The sequence below is a fragment of the Andrographis paniculata genome, unplaced genomic scaffold (genome assembly GCF_009805555.1).
Source record: "Andrographis paniculata isolate CXL003 unplaced genomic scaffold, ASM980555v1 Contig54END, whole genome shotgun sequence".
Lineage (NCBI taxonomy): Eukaryota > Viridiplantae > Streptophyta > Magnoliopsida > Lamiales > Acanthaceae > Andrographis > Andrographis paniculata.
This window is the reverse complement of record NW_026137589.1, coordinates 3236966-3260400: the sequence shown is the minus strand read 5'-3', so window position 1 is coordinate 3260400 and position 23435 is coordinate 3236966. Positions and strand designations below refer to the sequence as shown.

The window sequence follows — 23435 nt, the reverse complement described above, 5'->3', positions numbered from 1 at the left end:
GACCAATTGCGACTTTGCTGTGATCTATTCTATTTTTATTTTTATTTTTTTCCGAAATATAAATTTAAAATATATTACCACTTCATTTATTTATATTTTATTATTTCAAAATATTGATATATATATATATATATTAATGAGAGAGAGAGAGCCAAACTTGGGTAAATGTAACTAACTGAAAGTGGCGGAGGGAGGAGTTGTTCATATGGAAAACACTAACAACCAACCAAATGAAGATTTGCCGATAATAGAACAGGTACCTTCGCTATTTATGCTCTTTTGCGTCTGAATTCTTCGCTGCTGTTTGTTTTCCAATTTTTCTGGCTGGATGCATCTATCTATCTATCTATCTAATCTGATTGAGGAGGAATGGATTCAGAAGAAGATGTCCATTTGAAGGTGTCTACAGGGGAATTCGGCTACGTTCTACAGGATGTGCCTCATCTCATCGATTACATCCCCGGTCTTCCTGTCAGTGCTCTTACTCTGCTCTCTTTTCTGTTTCTGCAATTTTCTTTGCCTTTCGATACTGAATTTTGTTCCCAACCCTATTGGTTTGTTTGTTGTGCATTTCCTTGCATGATCTTGCCAGATTTTCGGTTTGCATATTTGATTTGATTTTCATTTTTTTTCTAAAAAAAATAAATATAAATATATATATATTTGAATTGAACTAGTGTAATGTATAGAAAGACCAACTGTAGATGTGTATATCCTCAATATGCATGAGCCTTGAATCCATCCTCCGTGAATTAGACCATCTTCAACCTACGCCATTAATGCCGCTGGGTTGGCTTATTTGGCGTTGGTGGTGTTGCACTATAGCAATGTCATTTTTTGGCGTTGCTTTATTTTATTTTTTAATTTTTTTTTTAATTTTTAAAATTATAAATTTGATTTTTATTTTTTTTAATTTTTAAAAATTTTATTTTAAATTATAAAAATAAAAAAAATTGTTTAAAATAATAGAAAAAATTGAATATTTAAAGAATAATAGTGAAAAATAGAGTTATGGTTTGAGTAAAATTACGATAGCAACTGCATATTTGAAATTAAAACTGGATAAATAGAATTGATGGGTTGGAGATGGCCGTACAAATTTTGCTTCTTATTGAAAATAAGAACTACTCCTTCGGTCACCGACGAAAATAGACATTTGAATTTTTTTAATAGATTAAAAAATAATTGCATATTATTGATCAACATGATTGTGATTTTTCATCTTTTTTTTTGTTTATGTATATAATGTAATTTATATAAAAATTAATGATATTTTAATATTACTTTGTGATTACCGTTATTATAATAGAAAATAAATACTTTTGAATAATAAGATAAATAAAATTTTAATAAAAAAATATTTGAGATGAAAGTATGAATATGTTTCTTTTGATGGGTTTGAAAATTTTGGTATTAAAATAATGTACGATAGAATATTTATGTAAAAACCTAGGATTTTGGGTAAAAGAAACAAATTCTATATTTTAGTGGCAAGTGTATTTAAAAAATAATAATAATAACTTTAAAATTAAAGGATTTATTTTTAAATAAAATATTTTATATAAAAAATTATTAAATATAGTCTTATTAAAAAATAAAAAATAAATGGTGAAACAATTTTAATTTGCAAAAATAATAAAAATAATACCAACTAAGGATGCAATTTTGAGTTAAATGAAGAAAAATGCATGTGTCTGCATGCTTGGATGGTTGAATCTATATCTTATCTAGGTGATGACGTTCAGTAATTTTCAACTAATTTTCGTAATTTTGAAATAAGAGCTGTTATAATTATATATATTTCAAAAAATTACTTTAATATTTGAACACATTATATATATATATAAAGATAATATATACTTTAAATAACTTTCTAATAGTTATTATTTTAAAGGATTTATTTTAACAAGCTGCATTTGAAGAATTTATTATAATCAAAATATTAATATAACAGCTTACAATTTTAATAAATTCAAAACTTTTAATATTTTTCTTTTATATTATTTGAGTTGCATTTATTTATGTCTGCATTTTATGTATTTTTTAGGTAAAATAATGAGTTGATATATTTTTAAAATATTAAAAATAAACCTTGTTTTATTTTATTTTATTTTCTTGAGAAGCAACTAAACTTTATTTACAAATATTCAATGGTGATTGAAAGTGATGTTTACAAATGAAAATATGATGAGTATATTTGGTTGTAATTTGAAATATAATATTGATTTGAATTTGAATTTAAATAGGATTTTAATATAATCTTCTATAATTATAAATAATATTTTTATTGAAAAATAAATTAAATAATAATATTTTTTTATTTGAAAAAACAGACAAAGAAACATACATCCGTTTTGTCTGTTTTTTCACCCCCTACCACTTTACACCATTCCGTATAAAAAGAACAAATATATATATTTCCCCATAAAAAATAATATTCCCTAACAAAGTTTGTGATGAAATGAGAAAAAAAACAAACTGATAGTTTGAATATGTAAGTAGGAGTAACATATTTATAAATAAGTGTAATTTGGAAGCATATGAATTAAATAGTATCTTAAGAGTTCTTCTTTATAAATGGATAATACATATTTTAAATATATATATACAATTTGATGACCTGAGAGTTAACTATTTTTCCTTATAAAATAATAAAAATTACTTCAATCAAATATTATAATTCCCAAGATAGTTTTACAGTGATAACTAACGAAGTACAAAAATATCAATAAATCTTAAATACTAAAAGAACAAAATTACGTCTGTTCATTTCCAGTCTCTACATAAATTTTTAATATTTGAACTTAAAAAAAAGGTAAATTATATAACACATCCTTGTGTTTTACAAAAAATACACAAAAACACCATATATTTTATTTATTGCGTTAAACCCTTTGTGTTAATGGAAAGTTTGCATGAAACACCCTTACTGTCCAAAATTGATGTTTGGTTCAAAATAAAAACCTAAATTACTTAAGTTTTATACAAATATAAAATATGAAATATATTTTCTATAAAAACGACACAACAATTTGTCTTAAAAACTATGAAATGAAGGATTAATAATTATTTACTTATTTATTTAATGCAAGATATTTTGCGCTGTATAAAACTTGCATAATTTAGGTATTTATTTAGAACTAAATATCAATTTTGGACCAAAATTGTGTTTCGTACAAACTTTACATTTAACACAAGGAGATACAATAAATAAAATACAAAGTGTTTTATGCAATTTTTACTAAAAACACAAAGGTATTATATAATTTACCTCTATAAAAAATACTCCCTTCGTTTCTACTAATAGTATTTTAAATTTTAGAATTTAGAATTTTTTAAATTTTATTAAACTAATTAATTATTTTAATTTTAATATATAATTATTTATATTATATTGTATTTAATTATTAATATATTTTTAATTATTTACTAATCACTTTGAGAGTAATATCTTTTTTTTAAAAGAAAAGTAATTATAATAATAATTAAGCGTGCTTGTCTGTCTTGTTTTCCTGCAGACTTATTCCAACCCTCTAAGCTCCAATCCTGCCTACTCAGTAGTTAAGTGAGTTTCACTTTTCTTCTTCCCCAGACATACATACATACATACACACACACCTATTTTACTTATTATCATCACATGTATGTATGCTTCCTCCTGATTCCATTTTATTTTTCAGGCGATCCTTTGTCCATGTCGACGATAGCGTTCCTCAAAAGGTCAGTTGGAAACAAACTTTACCAAACTAACTTTCTTCCAAGGATACAACAAACAATAAAATGTCCGAATAATCGTACAATGTCTGTGTTTCTCTTGTATAGATTGTTGTTCACAAGGATTCCCAAAGAGGGGTTCATTTTCGTCGAGCAGGACCTCGCGAAAAGGTACACAAGTTTTTTTTCTTCCGTCAATATTTTTTCTTATCTTCGGCAAATTATCCATTCGATTCTAAATAAATGCAATGCAGGTCTATTTTAAGCCAGAGGAAGTAGTTGCTTGTGTCGTAACATGTGGAGGTTTATGTCCTGGACTCAACACAGTGATTAGGGAAATAGCCCATAGCTTAATATACATATATGGTTGCAGCAAAGTCCTCGGGATCGATGTAAGCATCGGGAACTAAAGGTGATGTTTAGTTAGTTATTGGTAATGGGTTCATTTGATCGTATATTATCCGTTGTTGTAGGGAGGGTACAGAGGGTTTTATTCGAAGAATACGATCACCTTGACACCTAAGGTTGTGGATAACATTCACAAAAGAGGCGGAACCATTTTGGGAACTTCTCGCGGCGGTCATGATACAGTTAAGATTGTCGATAGCATTCAAGACCGCGGGATTAATCAGGTGAGTTTCGCAACATAAGCATTATGATTATGAACGCATTCTTTGCTGATCATTTCACCTAAAAACTTAAGCTAATTGAAAAATATATCATTAATTATATATTATTATAGTTTTCCAATACGTCTTCTCACGTGCAAGCGGGATTCATCTTACACAAACCTTGCACATAGACAATTTTTTTTACAAATGATGGCAGTTAGACTCAAACATGCCCTTCACTCTATACTATGTTAAATGACCATCTTTATTTAAAACCTTAACTGATAAAGAAATGCATCATTAATTTATAGTCTTCTATTCCAACATGTCGGGATTCATTTACACAAATCTTGGACGTAGACAACTTTTTCCACAAACGGCGGCGGTGGGGCTCAAACACTGGCCAACCTCTATATTTTTATAATTGATCATCTCACTTAAAAATTAATTGAGAAATGAATCATTTATTATATATTTTCTCCGTCCCACATAAAAAGATTCACTTTTTTCAATTTCTGTCCATTCCACATAATATGTCTATTTCTTTTTTTAAAAAATGATTATATAATCACATTTTAAATTTATAATTTTCTTAACCTATAATTATTTGTACTAATGTATTTCTTAATTATTCACTAATTATACTTCTTCTAAATTCCTGTATCTTCGTGGACAATTGTCATGGGATGGAGGGAGTATTATATAGTCTTCTATAGTACTGAATATTGATCAGCTGTATCTATCTACGAATCTATCTATCTCAGGTTTATATAATTGAATATTGATCAGTTGTATCTATCTATGAATCTATCTATCTCAGGTTTATATAATTGGAGGAGATGGAACTCAGAAAGGAGCAGCTGCTATATATAGGGTGGGTAGCTAACTCATAAATTAGCAGCACTATGAGAGGAAGTGACTCATCTTCATTACATAAGTTCTAGGTTTTAGCTAAAGTGTTGTTCATTGCTGCTGCTCTATTGTTGTTTTTTTTCATATGTTAAAGGAAGTTAGAAAGAGAGGTTTAAAGGTCGTAGTTGCCGGGATCCCCAAGACGATCGACAATGACATTGCGGTAATAGGATTCATTTTTCATTTAAACTCTATTGAATCCTCTGTCTCTCTATAACTTAGATTTCAGGTTTGATTGGCTTCTATTATTGCTAGGTAATTGACAAGTCATTTGGTTTCGATACGGCAGTAGAAGAAGCTCAACGCGCAATTAATGCTGCGCATGTTGAAGCTGAGAGTGCCGAGAATGGAATTGGTGTCGTCAAATTGATGGGTCGATACAGTGGTAGGATGGATGATTGGATGTAAACTTTGTAAAGAACAAAGTTGGATTTTTGAAAAAAAACTAAGTTATTTTATTGCTGGCCTTTAGGATTCATCGCGATGTACGCTACGCTAGCTAGTCGAGATGTCGACTGCTGCTTGATTCCTGAATCCCCTTTTTATCTAGAAGGAAGGGGAGGACTATTTGAATACATTGAGAAAAGTTTCAAGGAAAATGGACACATGGTTATTGTCATTGCTGAAGGAGCAGGACAGGAGCTTCTTGCAGCAAAAGACGAAAAAGATGCTTCGGGAAATCGACTACTTCAAGATGTTGGCTTATGGATTTCTGGGAAAATTAAGGTTTTGGCATTTCTATCCTATTTCTATTTCTTAAAGTTAAAGCTACTCAAAGAGTGGGAGTGTATACTTTTGCTAAACTACTTACTATGTTTCTACAGGAGCACTTTTCAAAGCAGAAGGTTTCGATTACGCTAAAATATATAGGTTGGGGGGGTTCACCTAGAGGAGATAAACTGATTCTATGTTATGTATAGCAGATAAGAAATTAATTTTTTTTTGGCAGATCCGACTTACATGATTCGCGCGATTCCCAGCAATGCATCCGACAATGTGTACTGTTCTCTCCTTGCTCAAAGTGCTGTTCATGGAGCCATGGCTGGTTTCACAGGCTTCACCAGTGGTCTTGTCAATGGTCGCCACACCTATATTCCATTCAATGTAAGTTTGTTACAATTCACTCATAAGTTACATTGTTCTGCAGCTATGAGCAGGTTCTATATTCGATTAAAATGAAAGGATTCGCGGCTTGAAAGCAAATTTCATGAAAAACCTTTGCATGCAGCGCATCATCGAGCAGCAAAACAAGGTTGTTATAACCGACAGGATGTGGGCAAGGCTTCTCGCCTCGACTAATCAGCCAAGCTTCCTGGGGAATAAAGAGATCAAAGATTACCAAAAAGATGAAGGGCCGGCAACTCAGTTGCTGGACGATGGAAAGGCCATCAAATCTGGGAAAACAGATGATAATGATAATACTGAAAACAGCAAAGAGAACTAAATTGATAGATAATACTCTGAATATTTACCATTTGCATGAAGTGGCTGACAACTAATCTATTGTTTGTATATATGCATCTTTCGAGTATGAGATGCATAGAGCACAATATTAGATTAATGGGTTCGTGTTCGAGGAACATGGGCAGGGACTGAGATTCTATTGTTGTCAGAAGTTTTTTTTCACGTAGAGATGTCCACCTCACAGAAGTGAGGATCCGAATGTATGTATGTAAGTACCTGTTCGAGGGAATAATATGTATGCTTGATTCATGTAATAGAAGCCCTCTGAAAGACCGGAGAAAACTGCAAGACAGAATACACTAGTAGCAACTACTTCTGTCATTGAATACTGAAATATTTTTCGTAAATCATATTTTCTACCACATGTTTCGTGTGTGTGTGTATAAGTTAACTACAAAATTACCATAACTAATCCTTGTGATTCAGGGAAATGTCAATGAGATTAAAAGATCCAACACAGAGATTGCTACATGATTCCCTATGAGCAGTGTATGTAGTTTAGTAATTTCCAAGTTAAGTGTCTAACTTAGTTTGAGTCGATCTACTGGGATTTGAATCCAGTTGAGAATTACTAAGTATTTGTAACAAACTAGCAGCAGCTTATATTATAAAAAAAAACAAATGTGGGAATCATAACATGTTTCTTTAAAATGAATAAGTAATAGCCAACTTGGTACAAGGCCAAGAATTCAATTCTACTATAGAAAACTATAGAGTGGCATCAAGTTATGACGTACATTTTGAGACTTACTAAAACACATATGAAAGGCATCAATAAGGAGATGGACATGAGAACAGACTTGGAAGTATTCGAGTCAAGAAAGAGGGTTTACTCCATTGCCAGCAAACATCGCTACGACTCCTTTGTAAATGTCAAATGATTCCCATTTTGGGGGAGTAAAAGCGAGGGAAGAAAAGATGGAACCACAAAGGCCAACAGCAAACATGCCAGTAACAGGCCTACAACATGCCAGGCCTTGTGGGGAATCCCAAGCAACAGCTCGTCGCAAACTGTGATTGAGTAAAGAGATAGAATCAGGCAACCATACTGAATGTGTGAAATTGAACAAGAATTCATGAATTGCAGAATAATCACATTTCCTGGAAACAACAAACAAATCCAAAAGAGATCAAGTAACAGTTCAAACTATGCGACTCAACAGATAAGGGCAGATGCAAAGAATTATTAGACAGGATGACAAAGATTGTAGAGATGAGACTGACATTGGTGCAAACATAGCTGATTGTTGAAAGTCTCTACCACCCTTCCCGAGAATATGGTATATAAACAAGTAACAAAACACCACGGTACCTATATTAAACATGATGTATTCTCTTTCCTGTTTCCCGGGTATAGCAACGACACCTTCAGGTTTCACATTCACAAGTACGGACATTCTGACCTGACCAAAGGTTCCAAAATAAGAAACTCATTTTAATAAAAGAATGAGACCACTCATTTTCAGACATAACAAAAGCATTAACCAACCCGGTCATTGACAGTCTTGAAAATTAATTTTTCAGTATTTAACAATTTCCTTCCTTGATTTAGCTCCAAGTCGGAAGCTCCTTTCATTAGTTGCAAAGACAAGCTGGCCGGTATCTGTAATTAACATGAGCTTATTCTATTGCTGTAACTAACATTGGATAAAATAGGCAAGGTTTAAAGGGCATTCAGAAGCAGGGTACGATATCTTCACTTCATACCACGTATGAGGTTTCAATTTTCTCAATTGGTAGACACAATCACCATTCTGTAATGGCAACTTTTCCTCAAACAGTTCCTTGCCAACATACAAAATGTTTTTGTTGATTCTGTCAAAATAAAATAATATGAGTATAATATAGAATAGGAGATGGCAACTGTCAAGATACCTAGTAACAAAAATCAAACTGAAAAACAAGGAGGTTGTAGTGACATAAAATACAAGCATATGATGGATGAAGTTGCTTTTGCTCGTCAATGAACATTAGGGTGACAGAGTAATTTGGGTTCCAAAAAAATTGTGACATCTAAGCCATCAACAGTAGCAGAAGTAAATAAAGTTGAAGAAATAAAAAAGTCGTAATATTACAAAATGTTTCATTTTGCAGTTTTATCTGATCACACGCCAGTATAATTCCTAACAATGGCAATGTGCATGGTCATAGAAAAACTTACATACTTCCTCGACTGGATGATGAACAATTGAGTATGGTGATTAAAGAGCACAAGGAAAACCACTGCAAGTGTTTCATCTTTCAGATCAATTTAAGTTTCCAGACTCACCTAGGTTTGGTACCTGAGCAGTAGAACAAACTAAATAAGTTGTGACAAACAAGGGCAATACAAGCATCCACATCAATTTCATAATTCACAGCATCAATTCATCATCTTATCAACTAATAAGAAATACTCTGCTGAATCAAGACATCACTATATCAACTTTGTTCTAACACAGAGGAACCCAAAACTCATATAACTCATACAGAATCTTTCAATAACTAAATTTCATACTCAAAGATAATTGAGCTACAACAAAGTAAAAAAAGTTCATATTAGCAATGCACGTGCCTGAAAAAAGGTAAAGTGATGACTGCGTGCAGTAAACCCTAGCATTCTTAAACTCTGCACCTGCAAAGTTACCCTTTTCAATTGCCATTATTTGTTAACTCTGAAAGATTTATGTTGCCAATGCAACGACTAGAAAAAACAGGAAATGCAAAAGTAAGTATCTACCCTCTACCCTACTTTTCATCCACAATGCTACTAAAAGCTTGTTTGGTTGTGTTCTCACAACCACATTTTCATTGTACATCTACAACGACTTAATCCCCCCAACCATACATCATACATTTATTTTTCATCTAATACATTACATAAAAAATTTATTTTTCATTCAAAATATATCATCAACAACCTATTTATATTAGATCAAACAACTTTAAACTACAAGTATTTAATATTCTTATAGAACACCGAAATACAACTAAACAAACCTTACCATTTTAGATTCTACTGGTGGAGCTGAAGAATAAGTTTTCTTAGAAAGTATAGTGAATTTATTCAAGAAAATAGCTTAGTTACACACAATTAGAAGTGATAGTCAACAATCACCAACTGGTTTACGCAAAACAGAAAGATAATAGATCATCAACGCATCCAACTCTATATATTACGAAGACATTGAGGCATCCAGAATAATCCAAATAATGTGTTCAATGTTTAGAAAACTTATAATTTGATTAACTAAGTTTATTAAAATTTGTGAAATGCGTACGAACACAGACGCACAGAGTAAACATGCAATCTCTTAAGAATGATCTGAAATCCACAACAGTTCAACATAAATGCTTTAGTCGTCGCGATTAAGCTAACACACCAATTCACAAGAAGCAATTCACACGTATTCACAATCATTTCCTCCATCCGATTCAAAGTAATAAAACTTCAAAAAAAAAAAAAAAAAACCTAAACAAAACACCTTGTTAGCGTAGCGACGGCGGGTGGCAGCAAGGAGAGGTGTGCGAGCAAAAGGAGATGGCGAGGACCTCTGCATGACTGCATCTACACCTGGATAGAGTGAACAATTACGTTTAGACAGACTTCCTTTTTTTTTTTTTTTTTTTTTCCAAAATAATAATTTCAATTTTTTTTTTATTAGTTTTTCTAATAAAATTTCTATTATCATTTTATTTTTATATAAAATAATACTCCCTCCTTCCAATTAGAAGATTGGTTGAGATTTGTTTTTTATTTTTTATTGATCTTTAAATATTAATTATCATATTAAAAACATCACATTAATAACTAGACTTTACAAAACAAATTACATTAACGGAATCATATATGGAAGATGGACCTGGAGGTACCGGATTTGAACTCATTCGTCTTATATAATTTATCGTTTTTTTTTAAAAAATATAATAATTATACACTTTAATTATATTTAATTTTTTTTTTTTTTTTACCATTTTAGTAGTCTCATTTCAAAATATCAATTTTTTTTATAGTAAAAGTAATTAAACTTTAATACCAAAATAATTTTAGGTATTGTATAATTAGTAAGTAATTAATGAAAATAAATATGATTTAATAAAAATAATTATAAATTAAGATTAAATTAACTAATAGTTTAATTAAAATAAAAAATTTATAAATTATAAATTTTAAAATATAATTAAAATGTATAATTATATTTTTTAAAAAATGACAAATTATATAGGACAAACAAAAATATAAATAGAGGACAAATTAAATGAGACGAATGAAGTATTATTTCTTAATCCATTATAAACCCGAAAGACCCCCTTTCAATATATTTACTTTTATTAGGAAAATAATATATTGGAATGACTAAAATAGTAAAAATAAAAAATGATATCATTTTCTTTTTATTTGTCCCAAGACACGGATATCTGCATACTTAATATAATTAATATTCTTATAATTTTTAATATATTATACAAATATTATAATGTATTTTTGTCATTTTCACTGTAAACTAATATAATACTAATATTTAATTTTGATACAAAATGAATATAAAAATAATTTTAATATAAATTAAAATCGTATTTTTCAGAAAAGTAAAAGTATAAAGGACGGAAATAAAAATAAAAATACCAAAACCTATACACACCCACGCGAAACAGGCGAAAACGGTCGTCCTCTTGACCACCGTCGTCAATTCATAAATCATAATCTCCCCTTTCTTCGCCGTCGTCTTCTTGAACACAATTGAGAATAGGAAATTCGTGTAAACTACTCGCCCAGTGCGAGACAGCCCGACCTTAAAACAAACGCAACGCACCCTCGGATTTCGGCCAGCGCGAGTTTTTTATTTTTTTATGGGTGCTCAGAGCAAAGCTTCGTAATCTCCATCCAAATTTCGTACAATGGTACAATATTGCACACCATGCGAAAGTTTTCTCGTGAAATTAGTTCTACTATTAACTTGTTTTTCGAATAATGGTGCTTACCCTTTTTATTTATTTATTTTGTTTATAGTTCTCAATTTCAGCGATTAATGATTCGGACTCGAGGAAGCAGTGGCAGCCGTTGGCCCCGACGAAAGAAGCTCAGGCAAGATTTCTTGTTTTCCTGTTCCAATTGTTTTAGTTAGGTCTACTCTTTTTTTCTTCTTTTTTTTTGGTGATAAATTTAGTTCATCACAGTTTCATATGTCCTTCATATCTGTGTATAACACACACGCATATACACACACATATATATATATGCATGTTCTGAATAAGGATATGATGTTGAATTGTGATTGAGCGATGTGTCAAATTAGTTCCATGGTGTGCCAAGAATTCCGTTATCAGTGGACAGTAAATAGGCCAAAATCCAATGTTACATATTAGGAGCCAAGTATTTTAAAGAGTTTAATAAGAAAATTATTTCTAAGACGACGCATCAGTAACACTCGTGATCTCATCATCAGATATGTATGTAGATGTTTGAAAAAGGAAAAGAGCTTTCACAATGCTGTGTTGATATGAATTATGAAAAATAATATCTTTGATGACGAGTATGAGAAGCTTTTATGTGTATTTTACTATCTTATTTGTAATGCTTTGTTGGAAATTGGTGGAGAAATAGCTATTATATTAGATTCTAGAATGAATGCAATGCCCATGTGTCATCTTGATAGCCAACTTCTCGAAGTATGATAAGATCGCTTTGCACATCACGCCTTGATATTCTGAGATATTATGTGTCCTGGACCTGTGAGTAAGTGTTGATTTTGCTGGTCTGCATTCATATGACTTCTTTATAATTGGGTTCCTAGCTGGGTTATCCAGCAAGAGCATGAGTTGATATGTTAATGTTCATAAAGCCATTAATGTCATATACGATTAAATTAGATGTTTTAAGGCTTTCTGTTGATGAAATGGGTTATTGTTTAATGATATTGTTTATGCTTAGCCATAATCATTTCGCAAAACGTTGTTTAAAATGGTTGCAATTTACGGATACTTGGTGACTAAACTCATCCAAAATGCTTCCTTTAGCATGTTAATCTTGTTTCTAAATTTTTGGTTGGTTGTCTCTTTTTTTTTTTTTTTTTTTTTTTTGCATCGAATAGATTCTTCTTAACACTGCAGATATAATGACTTCTCTTATTTTCACTATAAGTAGTTGCCAACTGTAAAAGGAAATCAATTTGTTTACTTTGGTTTCTTTTCAGGAGTACCAGTTATCACAATTATATCATGATGGACTTCTGCGGTTACAAGCCAAGGACTATGGAAAAGCTCGCAAACTCTTAGAATCTGTTTTGAAGGATCCACTGGTATCAAATGCTCAGGTTGAGTGATTAGGGCCTTTTGGAGTCTCTCCTTCTTGATAATTATATATCTTCTCTTCATGTATCTATATCTCAAAATATTCTTTCTGTCTGACAGGTCGAAAATAGTGCAAGTGATGGTCATCTTTTACAGCTCAGGTTTTTGACAAACATATTCATCTGTTTAATTTAAGCTATTCTTGTGGTGATTGTCTTTGACAAGCATTTTTATCTAGCCACTAAAAGATTCAGAAGACTTTGGGTCTATTTGGATTTGAAGTTTTTTGAATGAAAAATAGGTGCTGGATGTGATTGTTTTTATTGGAAAAAATATTCTATGATAGATTGCATAGTGCGGAAATGAGATTGAAAATGTACCCTCATTGATTTTCTCTTCTAGATAACACTGTTATGACTCTTCTGGGTTCACAATTTCCCCCTTTTTCTTTTATTTATTTAACTATTTGTTTTTCTTGCTTTAAAATTAGTCTTTGAAAAATTAAGAAACTTATCTCTCTTTAATATCATTCACCTTGTCATTCTTCCTGTCTGTTCATAGAGAACATACAGGCCCGAATCTTCTAAATGCTCCTTTGTTTTTGCTCACATTATAATTGATACGTTCGGTGAATGCTTTTTTGTTGATCAATAGACTTCACTCATTATAATCTTACTTTGCATATGCTGTTTCTTGTCATTAAGCAAATTTTTTTCCCCTGCTCTTTTCTTTGTCTGTGGTTAGGTTTTGAGGATTGGGTCAGATTTATTTGGAATAAAATTGATAAAACTTAAATGAGGCGTATGTTGATGCAGGAATGCTATTGAAGTATTTTGTTCATAATCTATAGCATTAAACTAAACATTCTTGCTCTCTGCAGATTTTTGGCCCTAAAAAACCTTGCTACAGTTTTTCTTCAACAAGGTCCTTCCTACTATGAAAATGCTTTGCATTGCTATCTCCAAGCCGTTGAGATTGATAACAAAGACTCTGTCGTCTGGAACCAGTTAGGAACACTAGCTTGCTCCATGGGATCATTAAGCATCTCCCGTTGGGCTTTTGAACAAGGGCTAGTTTGCAGTCCTAATAACTGTAAGCATATTTACATATTTCTTGTACGCCAGTACAGATTGCCAAACAGCGCAGTAACTTACTACATTTCTTTTCTTGGCAAGTTGGCATGTTGTATTTGTTCGTTTTTTGCAGCTGTTATTGTCTTAGAATACCTATTAACTATGCTTATATTTATAACTATTGCAAAATCCATCTCTTCGCTTAAAATTTAAATATTCAGGGAATTGCATGGAGAAGCTCCTGGAAGTTTTAATTGCAATTGGTGATGAGGTGGCCTGCCTATCTGTTGCAGAACTAATACTAACACATTGGCCATCTCATTCTCGGGCTTTGCATGTCAAAAGTACCATTGAGGACTCTGAACCAATCCCATTTACTCCAAGAGGTATAGACAAGTTGGAACCTATACACAGTAGACTAAAATTTCCAGAAAAGAGAAAAGCTGTAGATGATGATTTGGATGGGACCCCAGCATCAAAAAAACGGAAGCAAAATATTGAAATTCAACTTTCAGAAACCTCATGGATAGCTGTTATTGGTGAATTACTTGAGATCTTACGCCCTTTGTCTATGCCTGACTGTGAACCAGAAAGAAATTACAGATCTGGGGATGTTACACTAGCCATAAATTTGCCTTCATCTGCAGCAAAACTGACAGGTTCCTGTGAAACTAAAGATAATACAAATGGCACCAATAATCATAATTCAATAAATGAGAAGGTAGGCATGGTATTTGAAGAGCAACCCCAGGAGAGACGGAGTAGTCGCCTTGAAAGGCTCAGAAGTCGCAAACCAGGTAAAGAAGAAGCAGATTTTCCTACCAATAAGGATCCTGCTCAAGTTGTGAAGCAATTTTTGGGGCCTTATCTAATGGATGGAACTGGTCCTATAAATTGCAATTACAATACTGATTCTTCTCATAGCGCCGAAGCAGTGGCGGATTCACCTGATACTGAATCTACTGATGTTATTGAATTTCTGCAGAATAGTTCCAACAATTTTGGTGCTTACCACTTGGGCCACTTGCTTCTTGAGAAAATAGCAAGTAAAACTATTTTATGCCATGACAATATTGCAAAATTCTTGGAACTTGAGAAGATGATCAGAAACTGGGGACAAGAAAGAACTCCTGAATGTAGTCTTTTTCTTTCAGAATTGTATTATGATATCGGGTTACAGTCTTTTGAAAAATCAGCAATGGGCAGTTTCACATCAGAGGTATCCTATCATCTTTGTAAGATTATAGAATCTACAGCTCTGGAATATCCATTCCAGATTGCAGGAATGGATGAGAAAAATAACTATGGTGTGGAAAATCTTTCTGAGCATAATAAACAATCTCCAATGGACAACTCTTCTTGGTTGAGAAGTAAGCAATGCTTCTGGATACGATTTTTCTGGTTAAGTGCACACTTATCTATATTGGAAGGTGACAAAGCAAAAGCTCAAAAAGAACTTTCTGTTGTTTATTCGCTTTTTGTGGACAAGGAAAAGATGAACGATTCTCCTGGTTCGGTGTTCCTGCCGCACTGCAAAGTGATTAAAGAACTGACAGCTGATAGGGTCATTCATGAAATGAGTTTGATTGAAGTTGATAGCTTACTGAAAAAGTCGGTCCCTGAGATGCTTGAGAAAGACATGCATGATAAGTGTATTGATCTGCTTGCTCCTCTTCTGTTGTCCGCAAAGGATGTTCATTTTGATGTGTTGCATGACTGGGGTAATGAAGGTAAAGGATTTAATACTATTGAGCTGGCTGCATTGGATGTTTTGATCAAATCATCTGAACTGGCAGAGCCTATGAATGTTGGTGTCTATTTGGATTGTCATAGAAGGAAACTCCAAACACTCGTAACTAGAGCTGGTATGGAGAACAGCTCCCCTGAAGTTGTACTTCCTTTCTATGAAAATCAGTCAAAAGAAAGCCTCTTGAAGCAGTGGGGGCATTTAGCTGCTGAAGAGGTGAAATCAATTTCTCAATCCATATCAAAAGTCAAGAGCATCAACAATCCCGATGAAGTTTCTGTAAGCACTTATCCCAAAATCTCTTACTTCTAATATGAACCTGAGCTTCAGTTTTCAGTCTTGCTTATAATTGTTTGATAAAACTAAAACAGATATCTTGATAATTGATAACAGTGATAGACGGAAAAGGACTCCTATAGCAAGATCTGAAACTGATTGTAATAGTGTAGTATTTCCATGTAGATGGGCAGCTGTTTCTTCATTTTTCTTGTTATATTTAAGCAGTCAAGTTGCTTCCATTCTTTAGGAGTGTCACCATTTTAGTCGGTCTCCGATTTTTCCTGCACTGCATATCATATATATGATGCAGCAGCATGCATCAATACTCAGCAAGTTTCTGGCAGTCCTTGTGTTGAACCATCTATTAACAAGTTTATGTGCATTTGAATTAATGAATGGCCGATTATTGGTGTCTTATAATTAAATTTGTAGTATAATATAAAATTAGAAAAGTAATTGTTTGATTTGATATTTTTGGAGAGAAAGAAGAATCTGAATAGTAAAAACTTGGGTTAAAACCCATAAAAAGAACACAATCATAATGTTTTTCAGGGTTTTATCACTTTGAAATTTTATGTGTGCTGAACAATGTTTCTTTGCATGCTGCGCTTTGAGAAGAACTACTTTGCCTTTGCAAGTAGAGTACTTTTATCATGATAGTCAACTGATGGTTAGAGAATTTATTCCATTCTTGCACGTCTACTTGTTTCTTTTGTAATGAATAAAAGATGTATGCTTGAGGTTTCTCCAATCTGTAGACAGAAGGCAGTGCCGAATGCATTTAATACTTTGTCTTTGATATATTGACCCCAAGCTGCAGGCTTTCTGGATTATATGAAATATTTTACTTACAATGTTTTGACATTATTGCAGAAAAGCATTCCACTGTCCATCATTGGGGATATCCAGTCTTTATTGCTGACGTTTATTTGCAATGTTGCTAATTCATGCCTTGCAAAAAAGTCATCCGAGCTTGGTGTCCAGGAGTCAATTGAGCAAACTGAACAATGCTATTTGGTGGAAGCTGCTATAGCATTCTGCAAGCTACAACACTTGAATTCAAATGTTCCAATAAAATCTCAAGTGAGAATATGATCTGAGATTGTGTGATCTCATGTTTTTCTTCAGTATGTTTAACTGTCATATCATGACCCCATAGTGTTCTCATTCTAACCTTTTTCTATCATATATGTCTCAGGCTGAGTTAGTTGTGGCAGTTCATGATATGCTTGCGGAGTTTGGGATCTGCTGTGCACATGGAAGTGGTGAAGAACAGGAAGGGACATTCTTGAAACTTGCTATTAAGCATCTATTGGCCTTAGATATGAAGCTTAAGTCTAGTATTCAATCCGTAAACAAGGGACAAGATACAAAGTTTGATCACCAGATCTCTAAAGAAGACAACATTAAAATGCCTGAATCTCTTTCCCAGCATGCTCAGCTCACAGCATCTTCCAGTGGATCACAGTCCAATGTGCTTGATGTGGAAGTATCCGATATTGCCAAGGATATAGCCAGTTCAATAGAAAATGCTGCTTTTGAAAATTCAAGTACAGAAAAAATTTCCTCTGATCTAGATAAAGAAGAAATGAAAGCAAATTGTGACAGTAATACTGGTTATGTGCCTGATAGCATGTGCAGCAATGAAGAAATAGAGAACAATCAAAGTATTGGCTCTGGGAATGAGCTATCTGAGGATGAAAGAGAGGAACTTGAGCTCATCATTGATAATGCTTTGGATCAATGTTTCTATTGTTTGTATGGTTTGAATCTGAGATATGACTCATCTTCTGAAGAGGATCTGGTCAAGCATAAAAACACAAGCCAGGGAGACTATCACACTAAGGAGCAATGTGCTGATGTTTTCCAATACATACTCCCATATGCAAAAGCTTCTTCTGTGAGTAAATCTTCAATATACCTCCTCTGCCTCTTCTGTTTTCAAGGCCTTTGATGTATTTCAGATTGATGTTTGATTCTCATTTTATTTTGTTTTCATCCAGAAAACTGGCCTTCACAAGCTTCGAAGGGTTTTAAGAGCCATACGCAAACATTTCCCTCAACCACCTGATGATGTTTTAGCTGGAAATGTAATTGATAAGTTCTTAGATAATCCAGAATTGTGTGAAGATAAGCTTTCTGAGGAGGCTGGATTAGAAGGCTTTCTGGATACTATGATGAAGATTATATATCCGGAGAATGAACCAGTCAAACAGTGCACATCATCACTTGATAGGTATAATTGGGTTGCTTATTCATATTTAGTATTTTAAAAATGAGCAAAAATCTCTGTAGAATTACAGTAAACATTGAAACCAAAATCCTTTGATTGCAGCTCAAATCCATACCAGGAAGTTTATCGCAATTTGTATTACTTCCTTGCACAGTCTGAGGAAATGAGTGCAACCGATAAATGGGCTGGTTTTGTTCTAACTAAAGAAGGGGAGGATTTTGTTGAGAATAATGCAAATCTCTTCAAATATGATTTGTTGTATAACCCCTTGCGAGTTGAAAGTTGGCAAAGGCTTGCAAATCTATTTGACGAGGTACTGCATCGAGGTTCTTGACAATTTTCTTGTCTATCAATGGAAACAGATAGAGATAGAAAGGTAACATGAAACCTTCTTAAATCTCATGACTATTTTTCCTGATTTGTAGGAGGTGGACTTGCTACTGAATGATGGCAGCAAGCAAATCAATGTTCTTGGGTGGAGGAAAAATGCTGCACTTCCTCAGCGAGTTGAGATAAGTCGAAGAAGAAGCAGAAGATGCTTATTGATGACTTTGGCTTTGGCAAAAACAGCAATTCAGCAGGTTTCATTACTTTCTCAGTTGATTCTAAGAGATAGTTTTAACTTTTTTTAGCATGATTTCATTTCATTGTGCAAATGAACAACTAAGATAACAATATGTTTCTTGGGTATTGTTGCTGAAGGTCATAGATTTTTCTGTTTTCTTAGTTTGTCCTCCAATATTAAGATGGCTTCACTCTAATGTTTTGGAAATGTCTTGATGCAACTAGAGCCTTATTTGCCTTCATGTTCGGCTTGTTCATAACTGAAGTACCTGTGCTAGAATTTTAGTTTTTTGGAGAGCTATTAAACTATGTTGAATTATACTTGGCACATTAAAGTATGACTTTGTGGTTTTACTTGTTATTTGCATGCTGTCTTGTTTTCAGGGTGAGATACATGAGTTATTGGCACTGGTGTACTATGATGGTCTTCAGAACGTCGTACCATTTTATGATCAACGATCTGTAGTCCCTTTAAAAGATGCTGCATGGAAGATATTCTGCCATAACTCTATGAATCATTTCAAAAAAGCATTCAAACACAAGTATTGTTCCTCCTCAACACTCTATACCCGCTTAACTTTGCATGGCATATTCAAATTTAGTAATTTGAAACTTAATACCCTGACAGGGAAGATTGGTCTCATGCCTTTTATGTTGGAAAGCTCTGTGAGAAGCTTGGATACTCTCATGATGTATCCTTCTCATATTATGCCCAGGCGATAGCCTTAAATCCATCAGCAGTAGATCCATTCTACCGGATGCATGCCTCAAGGCTGAAGTTACTATGCAAATGTGAGAAGCAAAATGAAGAAGCTTTAAAGGTTACTCATCTGTTTACACTATATATAGTCTGTTATGTCAATATTACTTCTTCCATTCATTATTTTAATGTCCATCTCAAATTTTCCTTTGGAAATCGGAACATATAGGTGATGCTTAAAGTGTGGAAGAATAATTTCTACCTTTTCTATTACTTTGGAAGCCAAAACATATGTTGATACTTCAAATGTGCTTGAATTATGTTAACCTTAGCTAGCTGGTAATTTGTTTTCATTCGTGTAGTCCAGCATCCAAAACTCTGCAGCTGTTTGACAACTGTAAGTCATTGCTTTAAATAACTGCTCTACGTATTCCAGGTCGTTGCAGCACATTCATTTGATGAATCAACCAAAGATACTGTAACAAGTATCTTAAATGGAATTGGTGGTGAAAATTCAGATGCGTTAACACCCATTGAGGTTGGTGCATGCAATAGTGATTCCGATGCTGTTGGCTTGCAAAAATTTGGAAGGGCCTGGAATCTGTTATACAGTGATTGCCTTTCAGCCCTTGAAACTTGTGTTGAAGGAGACCTTAAACATTTCCATAAAGCAAGATACATACTCGCTCAAGGATTTCATAGAAGAGGCGGCCATGGAGATTTGGAGAGAGCAAAGGAGGAACTTTCTTTCTGCTTCAAGTCATCTCGCTCATCCTTTACTATAAACATGTGGGAGATTGACAGTATGGTTAAGAAAGGAAGGTACAGGGTCTAAGTGTATTGCATATTAAATTTGAATCCCTCTTCGCTGCCCTTCCCTTTTGTGTCTGGAGACAAGCTTCTTGAAGAACCCAAATAAGCACCTTAAACATTGGATTTTTTAGAAACAGAAAAATTAGATATTTAAGAAAAAATTTGGGCCACAAAGAGCATGTAGTGCTTCATATTCTCTAGTAAAAATTTAGTGAGGTTTATGTTGACTCAATTTCCTCTTAACAGGTCCCCACAAATTGTGTTTGATTTAGAAGTTTGCTTGTATTTTGTAATATAAAATTATACATTATTTATTGTTTTAATGTTTTCTTATGTTTTTGCAGACGCAAAACACCAGGTCCCTCTGGGAACAGGCGCTCTCTTGAAGTTAACTTAGCAGAAAGTTCACGCAAATTTATAACTTGCATTAGAAAGTACATCTTGTTTTATTTGAAGCTGTTGGAAGATATTGGAGATGTTCCTATTCTTGAGCGGGCTTATACCTCTCTCCGTGCAGATAAACGGGTATTAATGCATTGCACAAAATGATAACAGTGTTACATTTAATCTTCTAGTGTTTATTGATATATGTTCATAACAGTTTGTTATATATGAGGGTGGCAGGAGAACAAGTAAAACATTTCTTGATAAATCAAATAAATTAAAATAAAGCACAAAATGATTGGTGAGAAGGGAATATCGGTTTTCTTTCACTTTTAAGAATCCACACCACAGGTTTGAGTTCAGTATTTGGCATCTTATTTTATCCCATAAGAACAAGATATCATTATTAACATGTTTATTTCTGTTTGTGGTCTGAATGTATGTGAATGCCAGTACAAATTTCCTGGTACTGTCTACTTTATATGTACAAAATAACTCTTTCTCATTTCATTCTTAATTTAAAAATTGTGATGTCTAATCCAGTTTTGAATGCAGTTCATCTTGTGCCTTGAAGACCTCATGCCAGTGGCCCTTGGGAGGTACATTATGACGCTAATCAAGTCCGTCCGTCAAGCTGGTTCTGTCTCCTCTACCACTAGTGACAATGCTGAGCATTTGCTGGAGAAACTGTTCAATTTGTTCTTGGATCAGGTCAACTTGTGGTCCGATATTTGCAACTTGCCCGAGTTCAAAAGCCCAGAATTTACAGAAAGCACCTTGTACGGGTAAGTTTGCACATAAATTTCTCAACATTTGTACAATTCTTGCTTGTATTAAATCTTGCAACTCATGTCCCTTCCTTTGTGAGTTTCTTAGATCGGTATCTTATTACTATCTTCTTCGATCCTGTCCAGATATCTCTATCAATACATACTGCTTCTGGAGAGTAACATTAAGGTAGAAACACTCGAGGTGATCAATGAAAAAATCCGTAAGCGTCTAAAGAATCCAAAACTGTCCAACAGCAACTGCGCCAAGGTGTACCGACATGTTTCAGCTGCCTGGTGTAGATCTCTTGTCATTAATATGGGCCTGATTACGCCATTGCATTCAAGACGCTCGACGGACATTCACGGCTTGAGTTCCTCGGGAGGTTGCCTGGAAACCGAACAGCTGCTTTGCGTTGATCTCCAGTCGGAGGAATTGTGGTGTTCGGCATTTGAGGATCCGAACCATCTCAAGATTCTTGAAACCAAATGGAACCCTTCTTTGTCGAAGATCAAGAATGTGATCGTGAAGAGGGTTTCGGACGAGGATTTGGAAACAGCCACGATGTTGCTTAGATCTGCTTACAATTTCTACAAGGACACGTCCTGTGCGTTACTTCCGTCGGGCATAAACCTCTACATGGTTCCGGCTCAGCTGGCGACAGAAACTTATATTCAGCCGGGCATTGATGGGGTCGACATACTTGATATGAATACTTCGCGGAAGCTTCTATTATGGGCTTACTCCCTTTTGCACGGCCATTGCGCAAATGTCTCGAACGTCATCAAGTATTGTGAAGAGAACATCAAGGTATGTTATTTATTGCTTACATATATATTACTACTTCCGTCCGGCTCTAAGGGCCACATTTACTTTTTATGTGTTAGATTTTTTAATATTAATTATTATATTAAAACGTATTACAAATAAAAGAAAGTGACAAAAATACTTCTTATTAGTGTCTTATAGCATTAGGGGTAACGTTTCTTTGCTATTTATTTTTCGAACTTTACTATTTGTATTATGTCTTTTCCGAGAAAAAAATATATATTTTCTTTATCTCAGGAGATATTACATCGAACTTGATTTAAATTCAAAACTAAAGAAAACGCACTCTACTTTCCTGCATTCGATGTTTCTTTACTTACCAGTTTTGCATTGCAGTCGAAGATGAAAAAGGGAGGCGGATCTGCACCTAGCACCAATGCGCAGAATGTTACAACAGGCGGAGGTAAAGACGGGACAATTAGAACAACAGAGCCGGAAGTTCAGTCAACAGTTGGTACGACTCCATTGGCTGAAATCCATGTTAGCAGCAACAAAGCTGTGCCGGAGACCGAGAGCATACAGAAGGAAGTCTCCGGTTTGGGGGAAAATCAGAGTGCACAGATTCCGGCAGGAGATGCTTTTTTCGACAAGCAGTGAGCGATGATCATGAATGTAAGTGATCTAACCGGATGCTGCGCTGCTCGTAGGCTCCGGTGCAACGATACTCGTGCAGGTATGATTAGTGTTGAATATCTCCATCTCTATCTCTATCTCTATCAATTGGTCCATAGAAAGCTTTTAAGTAGGGATGGGTGTTGATGAAAATGCTATAGAGAAATTAATGTTCTACAGAATGAAGAATGTTATGTTTGTTGGACTTTGGTGGCTATACATAATCTATACATTTGTACTTTTATAGTAGGTTAAAAATAATAATATTTTATTATTAAATAGGGTGTGTAGAACTATTTTAACTAGGGGGGTGTTTATTCAGGGGGATTTTAACTAGGGGGTGTTTATTAAGGGGGTTTTAATTTTTATTTGAATTTTAAAGTGAGTTTGAATTTATATGTTTTAAGTTTGGGTTGAGTTTAGAGAGTTTTAAATGTATATTGATTTGATGGCAATGAATATA

The 23435-nt window shown here is 33.7% G+C and overlaps 3 protein-coding genes across 4 annotated transcripts; 2 read left to right on the top strand and 1 right to left on the bottom strand.

Moving 5' to 3' along the window:
* Positions 1-107: 107 nt before the first annotated feature.
* Positions 108-7013, top strand: LOC127255661 (ATP-dependent 6-phosphofructokinase 6-like). Of its 2 annotated transcripts, none has more exons than XM_051281318.1 (14): positions 108-256; positions 368-471; positions 3519-3565; positions 3681-3720; positions 3823-3885; positions 3969-4106; positions 4188-4346; positions 5146-5199; positions 5332-5400; positions 5493-5622; positions 5710-5963; positions 6062-6107; positions 6187-6341; positions 6466-7013. In XM_051281318.1, exons 2-14 carry the CDS (start codon positions 370-372, stop codon positions 6679-6681), a joined length of 1473 nt encoding a protein of 490 aa, XP_051137275.1. In that variant the 5' UTR covers positions 108-256; positions 368-369; the 3' UTR covers positions 6682-7013. The 2 variants fall into 2 exon arrangements, with proteins under 2 accessions (XP_051137275.1, XP_051137276.1); XM_051281319.1 differs by having other exon boundaries at positions 365-471.
* Positions 7014-7554: 541 nt separating this feature from the next.
* LOC127255473 (uncharacterized) lies at positions 7555-10248 on the bottom strand. The gene is made up of 6 exons (XM_051281004.1): positions 10166-10248; positions 9962-10054; positions 8379-8516; positions 8191-8305; positions 8014-8104; positions 7555-7712 (listed from the first exon to the last, which is right to left on the bottom strand). Exons 1-6 carry the CDS (start codon positions 10246-10248, stop codon positions 7555-7557), a joined length of 678 nt encoding a protein of 225 aa, XP_051136961.1.
* Positions 10249-11328: 1080 nt separating this feature from the next.
* Positions 11329-23214, top strand: LOC127255656 (calcineurin-binding protein 1). Its single transcript, XM_051281310.1, has 18 exons — positions 11329-11582; positions 11692-11766; positions 12875-12994; positions 13092-13132; positions 13852-14063; positions 14266-16070; positions 16944-17153; positions 17269-17970; positions 18074-18306; positions 18406-18616; positions 18729-18884; positions 19252-19409; positions 19496-19688; positions 20004-20389; positions 20725-20905; positions 21320-21549; positions 21679-22342; positions 22697-23214. Exons 1-18 carry the CDS (start codon positions 11580-11582, stop codon positions 22955-22957), a joined length of 5841 nt encoding a protein of 1946 aa, XP_051137267.1. The 5' UTR covers positions 11329-11579; the 3' UTR covers positions 22958-23214.
* The last annotated feature ends 221 nt before the right edge of the window (positions 23215-23435 follow it).

Excerpts from the sequence above, each read along its gene's own strand:
- LOC127255473 (XM_051281004.1), bottom strand. The coding sequence starts at position 10,248 with ATGCAGTCATGCAGAGGTCCTCGCCATCTCCTTTTGCTCGCACACCTC. Across the intron at positions 8,517-9,961 it reads TACTCTGTGCGTCTGTGTTC|AATCAACAAAAACATTTTGT; the intron begins GTACGCATTTCA and ends TTATTTTGACAG. Across the intron at positions 8,306-8,378 it reads AAGATATCGTACCCTGCTTC|GATACCGGCCAGCTTGTCTT; the intron begins TGAATGCCCTTT and ends ATGTTAATTACA.
- LOC127255661 (XM_051281318.1), top strand. The coding sequence starts at position 370 with ATGGATTCAGAAGAAGATGTCCATTTGAAGGTGTCTACAGGGGAATTC. Across the intron at positions 3,886-3,968 it reads GAGCAGGACCTCGCGAAAAG|GTCTATTTTAAGCCAGAGGA; the intron begins GTACACAAGTTT and ends AATGCAATGCAG. Across the intron at positions 6,342-6,465 it reads ACACCTATATTCCATTCAAT|CGCATCATCGAGCAGCAAAA; the intron begins GTAAGTTTGTTA and ends CTTTGCATGCAG.
- LOC127255656 (XM_051281310.1), top strand. Across the intron at positions 17,154-17,268 it reads ATGTTCCAATAAAATCTCAA|GCTGAGTTAGTTGTGGCAGT; the intron begins GTGAGAATATGA and ends TATATGTCTCAG. Across the intron at positions 20,390-20,724 it reads AGTATGGTTAAGAAAGGAAG|ACGCAAAACACCAGGTCCCT; the intron begins GTACAGGGTCTA and ends ATGTTTTTGCAG.